Source organism: Pagrus major, chromosome 11, assembly GCF_040436345.1.
Source record: "Pagrus major chromosome 11, Pma_NU_1.0".
NCBI classification, from domain to species: Eukaryota; Metazoa; Chordata; class Actinopteri; order Spariformes; family Sparidae; genus Pagrus; species Pagrus major.
In genome coordinates this window covers 10958128-10972675 of record NC_133225.1, presented here as the reverse complement: position 1 = coordinate 10972675, position 14548 = coordinate 10958128, and the positions used below count along the sequence as shown (strand labels likewise).

At 40.7% G+C, this 14548-nt stretch overlaps 1 protein-coding gene across 1 annotated transcript; it reads right to left on the bottom strand.

The window, feature by feature from the left end:
• Positions 1-341: 341 nt before the first annotated feature.
• On the bottom strand, positions 342-13094 carry tm6sf2b (transmembrane 6 superfamily member 2b). Its single transcript, XM_073477064.1, has 10 exons — positions 13015-13094; positions 10687-10790; positions 7463-7560; positions 7190-7293; positions 6462-6544; positions 5930-6054; positions 4748-4849; positions 3812-3904; positions 1323-1442; positions 342-770 (listed from the first exon to the last, which is right to left on the bottom strand). The coding sequence occupies exons 1-10, from the start codon at positions 13092-13094 to the stop codon at positions 534-536; spliced, it is 1146 nt and encodes a 381-aa protein (XP_073333165.1). The 3' UTR covers positions 342-533.
• Between the last annotated feature and the right edge of the window lie 1454 nt (positions 13095-14548).

Below are 14548 nucleotides of genomic sequence, written 5' to 3'. Positions count from 1 at the left end.
AATGTCTACCTGAGGGTGGTGCTACAGGAAAAGTCAAAGGACCACCAATGTCATATGAATACATCATCTTAAAACCATGAATATTTGTAGGAACTTGTGTGGAAATTCATCAACAAGATATTGAGATATTGATAAGTCTCCAGATAATGAAAGTCATTAAGATTCATTCTTTTGGCAAAATGAATATCCAATGTTGAGATATGAGGATAAGTAAAAACCTGCTGGTGGACATAAAGTAACGGGATCACCAAGATCATTGGGATTCATCCTCTGGGCATCATGAATGTCTGAACCATCCCAGAGAGCCATTGTCATATAAAACCAACTTCACTGACAAAACAGCTCTTTCACAGTTTATTCATGACAAAATGAATTAAAGCGTTGGAAGCAAACATTTAAATAACCACTGAATCCAAATGTTCTGAGCAAAATCTTGCATTATGGCATTTAGAAATATGGCATTTGAAATAAAACAGCTCTTCATGAATCAACAGATAAGCAATTAACTACAAAGGTCACACAAGATTGAGTTACTATTTGTCTTTGTACTTGGTATCTTTCTCCTCGCTGTTCGGCAGACCTGTCTGCCCCGGAAAGGGGTTGATCTTCAGGAAGAAATAGGGGTTACTTTGAACCCGCAGGGCCACCAGGACCGGAGTGGCTGCGTAAAGCAGGTTAGCTGTCAGCACACACCAGAAAGCATCGTTTGGGATACGGAACGGAGCCGTGGTACGAGAGTGGAGGGAGCCTCCGATGTGTGCCCACTGACACTGGAAGGAGACACAAGTTAGACTGTTATGTGTTGTTCTACACTGATGGCAAGTCATTTGAAGGCTTTTTCTGTCCACAACCCCTTAAAGGGAATGAGTAACCTTGAGTCTTCTACAGTCATTAGTCTACTTAAAATATACAAACGACTGCACAGGAGATGCACAGACTAAAGAAGCTGGCTGTTTAGAGAACAGAGAGTAAAAGGAGGCTTTAATCAAGTGCTTCCTCATGAGTCATGGTCACGATTTTTCTGTCACATTAGTATGGGAGAAAGCACCACGAGTTTGTTTATTACAGACAAAATGCTTCAAAGGATAAATGCGGTCCAGGTAATTATTAGCAGGGTAAGAGCTCGCTACAAGGAGTTTAATTGCAGTGACACGTGTCAGACCTTCTTTGTACTGAACCTAAACTGCTGATGAAAACTTTAATTAATCAGAGGCAGCACAATAAACTGTCAGTGCAGCCCACTTTAGTATGCAACACCTGTATCCCAAACTGTGTATTCAGAGCCAGTTTCTCTTATTGATGTTTTGTCTTCATGGTGTTACCTGGATCACGGCTCCGGCGAAGAACAAGGTCCAGTCTGACATCCACGTGCACCCGGGCTTGAGGAGCCCGTAAACAAATGCACCCAGCAGAGGTAATCCATAGAAGAACAAGTGCAGCATCTATAAAAAGCAAATGCACCAGCAGATTAGTCTGAAATGATGACTTGATGAGCAGTTTTCACTCAAAATTTTGTTGACATACACAAATTCTGTGGTCCATAGCTATATAGTGTAGGTGAGTTGTAGGTGTATATTATAGAGTATACTCCAGTGAATATGGATTATGGATCCAGAACACAGTGCAGAAAGACTCTCCCCTCTATCACTGTCAGTCGGTGTTGATGTTGGGCCCTGACCAACACTCCAGCAGACGATTAATACAGTACATCCTCATTGTCCTCTGGCCTACACTGCACTTCACCTACTCACACTGAATACACAAGAGGGCTGCTTTGAATGCAGAAATAGAAACACCCTCAGAATAAAGTGCTGCATAAAAGTTGCACTAGTATTTTGGAGAAATTCTTAGAAATTGCAGAAAAAGTCAAGGAAAAGTAAAGTAGTTCAGTAAAGTTTTCAAGGACAATATAGACAGAAACCAAAAGTAAAAGTTAAGAGTTAAAGTTAAGTTAAGTTAAGAGTATTTGTAATGTATTATTTTGATGCTCCCGGTGTTCCTGAGTCCAACTACATCCAGAAAACAGTAAATCATTTCATCCCCTTTATCTAATTTCATGCTGAATGTAAACATTTTATTGTGCAGTGTGACAAGAAATTACAGTCTTAAATAGAGCCTGATCGATATATCGGCTGGCTGATATTAAAGGCCAATATTGGCCTATCACAGATGCATCGGTATCTGCGCACATGTTGTCCGATAAGCATCGAAATGAAACCTTTTTTTCCGAGATTATAAGATGGCAATATGACGGTAATTTACTGTTTCAGTGGACTGGTGTCATTTTACAACACATTTAATTGTTAAACTGTAAAATATCCTGCCTCAGTTTGATAACCACCTATTACATATTGGACATTTCTACTCGGTATCGGCATCTGCCCCAAAATCAAGTATCGGTCGGGCTCTAGTCCGATAAACAAAGTAGAGTATAAATAGTATAAGGTATGAAAGGGTTACATACATGTTTACTTTACAATTCAAGTTTTCAACACATAACATTGTTATGAAGTAATGAGTTTTGTCTGTCGGCAGCACCTACATTACGTCTGACAAATTGTTACAGATCTGGGTTTTGTATTTATGACAGCGGTGTTGCACTCAGAAACTGTGGGGGGCGCCAAATCGCACAAAATGCCAATTTCTACATTATGTTGCTTTAATCAATAATTGATGACTAATCAATTATTTGTTGCAGCTCTACGTTCTCCTCTGAAATGCGAAGAAGTAAAACGAGCTTTCACAAAATGGAAATTCCCAAATAAAGTCTCAATGTCTCTAAATTGTTCTTGAGTGCAGCGCTGGAGTGTTTTGCTCAAATTTGCACCCTCAGCACAAACGACTACTTCCACACGAGGGTCACTACAGGCACTGTCTTGACCTTCAACTGAAAATATTTGGCGCATGAAGCCAGTTTCCCACTTTATAAAACCCTCAAATTATACCACTGAACGGTTTCTTTTCATTCTTGCTCTGAGGTCTAGATGAATTCTAATGAGTTCAGCCCAGGGCCTGAAAGCCAATCATATATGCCCTTCAGTCTTTTGTCGAAATGTCTTTTTAGTGCTGCCACGGTAATCTGTCACATATCGTTCATCATCATCAATGAATAAAGAGGTCAGTCAGTGCAGAAACAGTGTCACCCTGTGCAAAAAAAACAGAAAAACCCGAAAAACTCATTTCATTTCTTCACACCCACGCATACACACAAACACCCATGAGCCACTGCAACACAAACACAGACTTGCAAAGGACACTAACCAAGACATGCTTTCACATGCTGCGCACACCCCATCTCCCACCCAGTGAGATGCTGATGGGGGGCTTTGGGCGAGGGATTAGCTTATCAAGTTCTCAGCATGCGGTTTGTCTGTCTGATCAATGACTCGCAATTGTGCCTGGACTGCAGCCCCGACAAGGTCTTTGGATAACCTATTGACAAAGCTGTGTACGCTGAACAAAACACAACAAAACCCGCAGCTGCGCAGGGTCAACGGGAGAAAATAAAAGGAGAGCAGACCCAGTGCCAGTCACAGTAATAATCTGTTATCCATCTTACACAAATTAAAGTGAGAGACAAAGATACGCCGGCCTCTCAACCCTCGCTCATTGTTGCTGTAATGATGAAAAATGGCTCTGTAATCAGCTGCGAGCTAAAAGAGTGAAGGCGATAAGGGCAAGCTTCCAGCACACTCAAAGTGATATCCATGAAAGCAGAGGTCCATTATGTGACTGGTTATTAAAAGCAGGCTGGAGAGTAGCGTTCAGGTGCTGCTGCAGCAACAGACACACAGGCTGAAAGAGCACTCACCATGACTCTGGGGTAGCCCACAGGATCCTTCAGGTAGGGCTCATAGTGCTTCAGGTAGACGGAACAGGCTTCTAGTGGAGAGTCCAGAGCCACCTACATGGGGTGGACAAAATAACAGCAACACCTTACAAAATAATGCAATAGTGTGCCGCAGGAATTAGTCCTCAAACCTGGAAATCAGTTAGCATTTTTGCACTTCCGCTTCCCTCGTCTCAAAGTCAATGGGTTTTATGAAGAGGTTTTTGGTTAAATGCCTGAAATAAGGTCTGTGGTTAACACGAGACTACAGAAGTTTACAACTTGTAGATCGATCAATTTATGGAAAACATGTATATTAATTGTGTAGTAAGACACTGGCGATTTCACTTACACTTCAAAGATTGAAGAAACAAGACATACGACTTAAATGGTGAGCTTCAGAAGTGCTGGTCGCCATTTTTTCACGTTTGAACACAGCACTTCTTGTTGTTCCTCCCTGTATCCAGCCTTTTTGCTAAGCTGGACTAAGCTAACAAGCTGGTGGAGGTATCTTGTTTTACCACACAGACATAACAGTAGTATATATTTTCTAATCTAACTCTTGGCAAGGAAGCAAATAAGAGTGTTTCCCAAATGCCGGACTGTTATCTTTCATTTAATAATATATCTTTGTTCAAATCTGAAATATCTAGCATAGTAATTATGCTGGAATACACAGTTCATATATCATTGCCCGATCCTTTGTAGAGCATTAATACACAGCCTTCCCATGTGGCTCAATTAAACGAATGCATTTGTTCGTTAAAGCAAAATAATACGTAGGCTACTGTTAAATCCTTAACACTCCCTGGATGAATTACTCTGCATGAGCAAGATCGCAGGCTACATGACTTTTAAAACTACCATCACAGCCTGGCCCTAAACTCTGTACTTAGCACGGATGTGTTGCACACTCACCAAGCCTCTGAGGATGGTGAAGGCCATGGCAGCTAACAAGAGCAGCACCAGGATCAGATCCAAGGGGCGCCAGATCAGCTTCATGCTCTGGGCATGCTGGGCCTGTGGGGAGATGTCAACATGACGTACAGGATACAACTGTTCAGTCAAGGTCAGGTTTTCTTGCTTTACTAAGACCTTCCCAGAAACTCTTTGCTTCTCTTCACTGATTTTTTTGGACACTTAGGGGAACAGAAGGCAATATGTAACCAACTATGTAAGTTAATATGGTGACCTTGTGCGTATTTACATTCAGGAGAAAAGGGAAAGCAGTTGTGTGTCATGTTAGGTCCACTAAGTCCAATATTCATTCTTCTCTCAAATACGTTTTGACCTTCACCAACTCCTGAAGGAAATATCTGGCTCTTTTTCTGCTTAATGCGACATATGAACCACTTGTTAAGCAGGTACTTTATATGTTACATGCATGCACACAACATGCACGCTACACATCTTAGCTCAAAGTGCCATCGGACTTTTCACATTGGAAAAAGTATAAATAGAGTTGTATTAAATCCATCATTCAGTTAGCTTATTTGTTTAATGCGAACTTCTTGGGTACACAGGAAATCCTCCTGTCTGAAATATGTAGCAAAAGTCAACACTTTTCAAGGCACTCGAGGCATATTCCAGACCAAACCCTAACCCTAACCCAGACACAGATGTTACCCTAGGAGTAAACGGATCTAGAGGCCTGAGACTAAGCTAGCTTTTGAATCAAGACTATGGTGGGTTGACACTAAATTGAGACCAGTCTCCCAAGGCTAAGGACGTTACAGCCGCCCATTCAGATACTGCTTGAGAGTCAGCTACTGTATGTTACAGGCTAAGATTGACTCTGGACTCTAGATAATGTGATATGAAAAGGAGGTGGCGAACATGCTATAGTGAAATTTGGCAAAATATTGTGGATGTACTTTCTAACAAACAAATGATCCTCCTGATTCAGGTGAGTACACCACAATTCCTTCCATTGACGGTGACACCACCGGATTGGCTGCCCTTTGTCATCTTTCATGGTCTAGATTTAATTGAATTGTACCGCAGTGCATTATACTTTGATTAAATATGTTGAGCAAACATTAATTTTCTAAAGCTTTCCAAATTCATTGCAAGGTCTGACCATTCAGGCGTCAGGCTTACATTGTATCCACCGATCAGTGGTCTGTCCTTGGGCTTTGTGAATAATGTGACAGCTCCCCACACAGGCATCAAAAGGAAGAGGAAGTTGAGCCAGAAGGCTGGACGGATCTCTGATCCATATTTACCTGTCATAAAGAAAAGAAAGATACTTTTATCAGTTCCTACAACCTCGAAACATCTCAATGTAAACTGGTAATTAAGCTTCCAAATAAAACCTCCGCAGGGCACTTCAGGCAAAGGCATTCAGTACAGTGAGTCTATGATAATACAGCAGAGAGAACAACACGTTGCCTGTAGACGAGTTTGATCTTCTGACACTTATGTATGCAGTTTGAAATGCCAACAACAGATGCTTTAAGTCTGCGTTCTGCTTTGTTCTGTGGGCTGTGACGGCAGGCGAGGCATGGGGCTTGTGTGTATTTTGTTGGCAGGCTGAACTGTGACACTGATGGTACACGGCAGTGCAGATGTTCACTTGATTAAAGCTTGTCATCGCGGGACTGGTAGAGGGGGAATAGAAGATGCGGCTCACCTGCCACTATCCCGGCAATGAACACGCTCATGTTGGCACACAAAGAGCCAGCCCAGAACAAGCCCAGGGTACGGTAGGCTTTCCTGAGAGAGAAACCACAAAACAAGCGTCATTATACAATTGTAGAGACAGGAGGTAAAAGAGAGGAGTAAACCAAGTTTGATAAGCCAAATGTTTGTCAGTCACGTACTTTATTATCGTATAACTTACACATCTATCATACAAATTCTGTGCAATACAAAGCCCAGCACAATTTCTCCCAGTGGTAAAAATCTGAGATTGTTCAAAAAGAGGATTTCATTTCCATGATAGCACCTGCCCTAAGGCAGCGCTCCCTCTGAACTCTTGAACTCACTGACTGCACTTTATGATCTTCTCACTCTAGAGGGCCCGCACTGTTTTCTAAAAATAAGATTTTATTAAGGCCATCGTGTGAATTTTATGAGATAAATGCACCCTGTGAATCTCAGCGGTGAAACGTACAATTCACTCGGCTGCATTTACTGCTTCTTAAGGAAAATCAAATGTGAAAAACAGCAGGTCTGAAGCCTACTGAGTGCTGTAAAACTACATACCGACTTGAATACAGTGCATGCAGCTTCTACACTCTTCTAAGTCATTGTTTGCTCTGTTGGATAGGGTACTATAGATTTTGCAATAGCATTTTTGCGATGGAGCGCAAGATAAATGAGCTTGACGTGACTCGAACTGACTTTTCCATCACCCACCTGTCCGTTATCCTGCTGATCATCACCAGGTACATGATAAAGTGGGCTATTCCATCCCAGTAACACATCATGATGGCATAGGCTGTCCCCAGATAGGGCTCTCCCTGAAACACACACAATACACACAGTGTGCTGATTTAGTGTTTGTTTCACCGTCTCCACTGTTGCCTGTATAATCTTTCAAAAGTGTTTAAAATTAAGGCACAGATATATTGTTGTCTTTGTACACCAGGTTTATCATCAGCATTTTAGATGTGAGAATAATAAACCTACTGTCTTTTGGTAGAACTCCATAAAGCCGGAAATAATGCCGTCATACTCCAAGGCACTCGTGAGGTCAATGATACAAGTGAAGGAAAATTCAGCAAAAACTGCAAAGGCAAGAATCAGAGGAGGGACATAAAAACATCTACCTGATACTGGACATGAGAAAAAGTGTGTTTGGGGTACTTGCAGGACTCAGGAAACTTTGACATATTCAGCAGCTTTAAACAAACATCATCTAGAAGCCATTGTGATTTGGAAAGTTTCATGTAATTTCCCAATCTGCTTTTTTCTTAATGCATACAGTGCTTACAAGCACAGATCCTCATGTCTCCTACACGTCTCTCTAACTTTCTGTCTTTTTCCAGCTTTTTCACTCATTTTTTGGGAGTTCAATATATTTTCCTTCAACCTGCCAGTCATTGATTTATGGGACAACGTGGGGAGAAAATGAAGTCTGGAGCAGTGAGGTAGGCTGGAGGCACGTTTATATTGAGTCCATGGTGAACAGCCTACATTTATCCTCAGGTTAAGAGATCAGCAAAGCTGCAATGTCCATGTCCATGAGTGAGAATGAGTGAGAATTTTAAGTGTGGAGATACACGAACGAAGGAGTAGCATTACCCTAACCCTAACCCATTATAGACTGTTATAGACTCCAGACTAAAAGGCTCTTTAGTGCACTTTACTTTTTCATTTAGGTATATCAGCACACAGGTACACACAATAATACTTAATTTCATTTCTTAACACATTATGCATTGTTAATAGAAATAAAGGTAGAAACACAACAAGAAAATGTGATATGTGTTAGGTGCACCGGTGCGACCAATGAAAAGGTTTAGTCGGGGCGCATGCGCAACCAAAATATTCGCGAGCCCTGTTTAATCAAAGGCTCTACGCCCTGTGGGCTTTTTGAAAGATGTTTCGGGGGCTGAAAATGTATGTGGAGCTGAGGTGGTGCAGTTTATGTTCCTGGGAATTAACATAAAGAACCTGTCATGGTAATCACTCATCTAAACTCTTATAGAAAGCTCAAAAATGGATATATTTCCTCCTTAAGGAAACTTAAGGAGGCAAAATTCCTGTGCCTTTTGGCAACATTTACAGAGGAACAAGAGAACGCAACTTGACTCGAAACACCACAAACAGGCATGGTTTGTGCACGGCCCAGGACAGGAAAGCTCTACAGTGGGTGATTCAAACCACCCAGAATATCATTGTTACCCATCTACTGAGCATCAGTGACATCGGTAAAGTGAGATGTCTGCATAGAGCCCACAGGAAACTGGAAAAACAACACCCACTCTGCTGCTGTCTGGCAAGAGACTGGAGCTGCACCACCAGACTACAGGGCAGCTTTGTTCCCCTGGCAGTGAGACTTCTTAACTCATCCTTTGCACTCAAATATAAAAAAAATAGTTGTGTATTTTATGGCTTTTAAATTATTAATCCATCCATATAATTTCTGTTTTAGAAGAAGCATAATGGGACTACAAATTATTGACTTCATAAAGCCTTGTGTTGTAAAATGATAGTAAATTAATCACTATAAGACAAGTGTGCGCACACCACTGCCTTTTCATCTGACTGGCATGATTTTTGACAAGAGGGTTATTGTTGGGGCCAAGAGGGTAGTGTTGTGCATCTCAAAGGCCACTGGCGGACTTTTTTGATGGCTATAATCTCATTAAATGGACCACAAAACACGTCAGCTTATTGAAACACTGGCTACAGCTAGTTGGAGACTTTCAGCAGGAAATCGGGTAACTCGGACCATAACGAGCCATCGTCAGCGTGCAGTGCAGCATGAAATTTACCATCACAATATAATTGTGGAGTATAACAACTAGCTCGGGCACACACAGGGTAAGTCTGTCTATGATAAACTGCTAGAGGATATTATAGTGGATAACATGCCCATTTGACTGCTAATGAGTGGAAAAATGTTGCCTGGGCTGATGAATCCATAGCAGACTCAGCATGTGGGGTAAACAATATGAGGCAATGGACCTTTTCTCTGTGGTGACAATTGCACACACCAGTTGGGGAGATATGAGTGTTTGGGGACATCTAATATGCATACACTGACTCCACAGATATGATGGTATATGTGAATATTATCTAACAGAATTGGGATGAACAGAAACAGAGAAAAAGAAGCATCCATCCACGCACAAATGTTGGACAAAGCGTACGTCTGCATCAGGGATTTGCAGTTGGAATCAGTTCATAGGGTACAGCTGTAAAAGCAATTACAATGATTTACTGTCTGGACTCTACCGAATGTCATTATAAAGTGAATCACTATGTGTTGTGACACGGGCATCTCTCTGCAGATACGGCGGCTTACAAACCGCTGTATCGCATCCTTCCTATCTGTCCTTTACACACTCTCTGAACACGGATGCACATATCCACACGCACATTTTGTCTCTCCTGTGTACCCGTGTCTTTGTAATCCTCAGGACAAGCAGGTTTTTTTTTTATCTCTGGCATCTAACAGGTGAGATAGCAGGGGGATTACGACTTTCCATCATTGAGAAGAGCCTTCCAAAGCGTCGCTCTCATTGTTGTGGTTTGCCTACACAACCGTGGCACTGCCTTGGGCGCTGACAACCCACATATCACCTGGTTTCTGTCCCCCTAGCATAGCCCCTGGCATTAGCTGCAGGGATGTGTTTGCAGGGAAACCCTTGGCTAGAAATGGAATTTGACCAAACACATTTGACCAGCAGTGAGGAACAATATGATGCAAATGAATGCAGAAAGGTTTAATTAAAGGTGTTTGAAAGGTGCACTCTCACTGAATACAAAAGTGCTTAGGGTGTTTGAGTTAGTAATGGGAGTATGAATGGTATTATACAGGAGCAGTAACTGTGGAGTGATTTAGCTTCAAGGTCAATTAAAGGACTCACGTCTAGTCTAGAAAGGTTAAAAGGTTGAGTAAGTACTAGTGCTGTGAAGGTCCTTAGCTTGCAGAGGGTTTGGGTCAGTCATGCCTTAGAAAAGTCTGGCTAAGCTTCACTCTGAGCCTGATCAGTCTAAGCTGCTTTCGAAACATATCAGGTGAAATCACATTCAACACAATTCATGTTGTCACTCGCACGCAGTGTGTTGCAAGCGAGAGTTCTGGAAACCCTTTTGTAAGGAATCAGCTGCAACACAATGCATAGTGGTTATTAACCTCTGTATTGAAAAACATTGCGAGTAAGTTGGGAAATGCACATTACCAAAGAATAAGACGTCTTTAGGTGGGTTGCTACGAGTGATGAGGAAGTAGAACAGAAACACCACCACCAACACAGCAACGCCGATCTCCAAGATTACATACGGCCTGTGAGAGGAGAGAAATCAAACTGTTATCTAATGAAATATCAACAGATTGTTTTTTAACACAGTCTCACTGCTGACACAGCTCTTTTAGACACCTCCCTCTGATTTTCTGCTTCACTCTCATTACTAATTAGTTTCTACCGTGGAAGTAGTGCCAGTCTTTTCCGCAGTGCTAAATTAGTAAATGATGATGAATGGGGAGTCGGCGAGAATGATAATCACACAGCGTACTACAGTTAACACAGGGCCGAATAAGTGTGAGGGGAAGTCTGTGTGATAGATGTACTGTAGCCAGAGAGAGAAAAGGCTCTGCTGGTGTGTGCCTGGAGATTCCTGGTGAGAATTCAGGGTCACAGTGAATTTTACTCCTTGATATCCAGTCGCTGGGATAAAATGTTGGCAGTTAACGTTTCTGAGAACCACAGATATATTTAAATTTGTATTTGTCATAGTACCATACTGACATTTCTACAATGTGTCACATGTACAGTATATGAGCTGACTTTCCTGTTGAGAGGTAGGGGGGATGGTGTTGACAGGGTTGTCAAGCCAGTGACCAATGTTCAAGACTGAGTTTCAACATTTGCAAGAAGATTTCAGGACAATTTCCAGCCATGTTCAAAGGTGACAAAAAACTGATATTTTGGACAACACAGCGGGGCATCTGCAGGAGGCTAATATGCAGGCTTTTAAAAGTATACTGCTCACTTTCAGGCCTGACATCAAAAGTCTGACTCTGTATTGCTGTTATTGATCTTGTAAAACTCTTGCACTGCACTAAACTTTCTTTTCAAAATAAGATTACTCCTTTTTTTGATTGTGTTATATATATATTGGATGGCTTGCAATATTCTTGAAAAAATGTTTGATAGTCTGATCAAGTTGTCCAGTTTTTTTCAGACACAATTTGAATGATGTATTAAGCCATAGCGTATACTTTTATAAGTCCATTAGAACAACTTTCCTTTGTTAAACTTCAGATCTGCAGTATCCCACCTCTCGCACTGCTGTGGTGGCATGTCTACCAGTGGCTTAAAAGCACAGCTTTACAAAGGCGTAATCAATCATAGGCCACGGTGTGGGAAGCAGCAAGCTAAGGCCATGTTAGTTCAGCGCTGCCCTCCATGTTTGCTGGTCAAAGGTACCGATGCCTCGCACTGGAAAAGATTAATGTGCGCGAGGTATCTCCTAGTAAACAACATTACATCCTTGGAAAACTCACAATGTGTGCTCACAGAAAGGAAAACAAATGCTGTGAGAGCAAAAGGGAAGCTCCCTTGCTACCTCTCCAATTCAACAGTACAGGAAGATTTATGCACACAATACTGTTTGTTTGCAGAGTGGGAGAGTGCGAGGCATATTGTATGTCAAGAGCAATTTATCAAACTCTTCTGTGCAGTCTATATTGATTGTCAATGTCCACACACTCGGAAAAAAAAAAAAAGAGCCAGCAGAGATATTCACACAGGAGGAGAATAAAAGTCTGTCGGAAATGAGAAATATCTTGTGGTTAAAGAGTGTGAAGGAGGAGTGGAACATTTTACCACTAGCTCTATTTATTCAGCCCGTAGTGTTGCAGTATGCACTCATCAATTGTAGACGATATAAATATAATTGTAGACAATATAATGGCAACGGGCAAAACAGATTAGCCTTGAATAAGAAAATGATCCCTTACAGCTCAGAAAACTAATTATCTTCATCATCATAACAGATTATCTCCACAAATTCTGCTCACAGTGCCTCCTGTTTGCTCCCTCATTCATTCTCTTGCCCCTCCAAGAAATGTCAGGTTTAATTATTTAAAGTGTTTGTGCAAAAAAAGACACAATTGGCAAATACATTGTGAAATCATGGAATTACTAGTGCACATGGTCAAGGATTTATGAGGTTGTCATCATCTAATACAAACCAAAATGTAGCCAGAGTTTTAAGCTTACAGTGTACTCTAGTGGTGGTAAAGTATATTTTCTGTTATAAATACCAGCTATATTATACCTTTATATTCTCCTAACTCTATTATAATTATAATACTTTAATACATGAATAAAAAACACTATAGTTAATAATTGTGGTTGTATAATATTGTTGTATAAAAGTTATTAGCACAATTCATGAGCAATAATTGCAGCTTTTCCCCTAAAACAGAAAAGTGTGGACTTACACGGTATATCAACTGTATGCAAGATACAATAGATAATAAATCAGTAAATTTTATGACTTACTCTTGAAGCTCAGGAATGGTGTTCATGGCATAAAGAATACCAAGGGCAGAAAATGAAAATAAAAAGACTAAAGTCTCCATCTTTTCAAAAGCTGCTCAGCCTTCCTCCCAGTAGAATCTACACCACTGCTGAAAATGCAATATAATAGCAACATAAGTCAACAAGCAGCACTAATATTTGATCAAATCAACATTTAAAATAATATCAAGACATTGATATATCTTAAAGAACTCGGGGAAAAGCAATAAATCTTTTCAGTAAAATAAAATCATATCAAAGTCATGAATTAAAATCTGCAATTTTGAATAGAGTGGGAAAAGAAGCGGAGCAGGCTCTTACCGTCTGGCTACCCTTTCGGTGGATTAATCAAATTACAGCTGGCCTGAGGCACCCATGGCCTTTACTTGGAAAATAATGAAGTGGAGACAAAGGAGCTTTTGGGGGAAAAGTTACGCAATTTGGATTCGTCAGAGATTTACATAAGTCGTATTAGAGAATGGGCCTACATTCCTCTTTATAGAGCAATACACGTTCACATTATACTACTACTCCTGTGTAACAGAGGACTTAATGTTGTGTTTTATGAAATGTGTTCATTGTGTGCTGTCGATGGTATACTCACTAATACTGACAACGTTGAACAAACATTGAACAGATGTGAAAGTATTATATTATCTTTATATATACTTTGTATTGGTTGCTTTTTTTTGTCAAGCACCAAAAGTGAATTGAAAACTGTTTTTGGAAGCTTTTTTTTTATTTCTGTCTCCCTCTAATTATTTATTACTAACATGAAAACTTACTTATCAAAATGTATGGACCCTTGCTGGCAGAAAGCAGAGAAGTGGACTCACGTTATTGTGACTTGGACTGGAGTCGACTCGAGTCACTATTTTGATGACTACAACTTGACTTGACAGAAAATGAATGACTTGAGATTGATGATTTGGAATTTAAGGACTTGCGACCTGACTTGACCTGAGACATGATGACTGGCATGACTCGTCTGTGTTCAAATTGTTAGTCCGGCTGTCAGTATTGACAATTTAACTGACTGTTTAAAAAGAGAGGAAGTAATTAAGAAATAAATAAGCTTTTGTGACGTTATTTGTTTTTGGTTTGGTTACATTTATTTAACTGAATATCAATAATTCAATTCAATTCAATTAATTGTCATGATGTGATAACTGGTTAGATAAATTGCCCAACAAAGACAATATACTGCAGGTAAGGTTGTGCCATCCTTGCCGCAAAAAGTGACTCAACTTGGGACTCGACTTGACAGAACCTGCAACTTGATTTGACTTGACATGCCCAAGGAATAATGACTAGGGACTCGCTTGACACTTGGACCAAATGACTTGGGTCACATTTCTGGCCTAAAGTATATGAAAATGTCCATCTATCAAAACACATTTCAACTGGTCCAAAAGGTCAGCAAATGCAGGTGGGTTAAATATCCCATGATTGAAAGTGAACACCCACTTGAGTTTTGTAACAAACACTTTTTTGCTGCCTCTCCAAAGGAAGTCTC

Excerpts from the sequence above, each read along its gene's own strand:
- tm6sf2b (XM_073477064.1), bottom strand. The coding sequence starts at position 13,094 with ATGGAGACTTTAGTCTTTTTATTTTCATTTTCTGCCCTTGGTATTCTT. Across the intron at positions 6,055-6,461 it reads CATTGCCGGGATAGTGGCAG|GTAAATATGGATCAGAGATC; the intron begins GTGAGCCGCATC and ends TCTTTATGACAG. Across the intron at positions 1,443-3,811 it reads TGGGCTACCCCAGAGTCATG|ATGCTGCACTTGTTCTTCTA; the intron begins GTGAGTGCTCTT and ends TGCTTTTTATAG.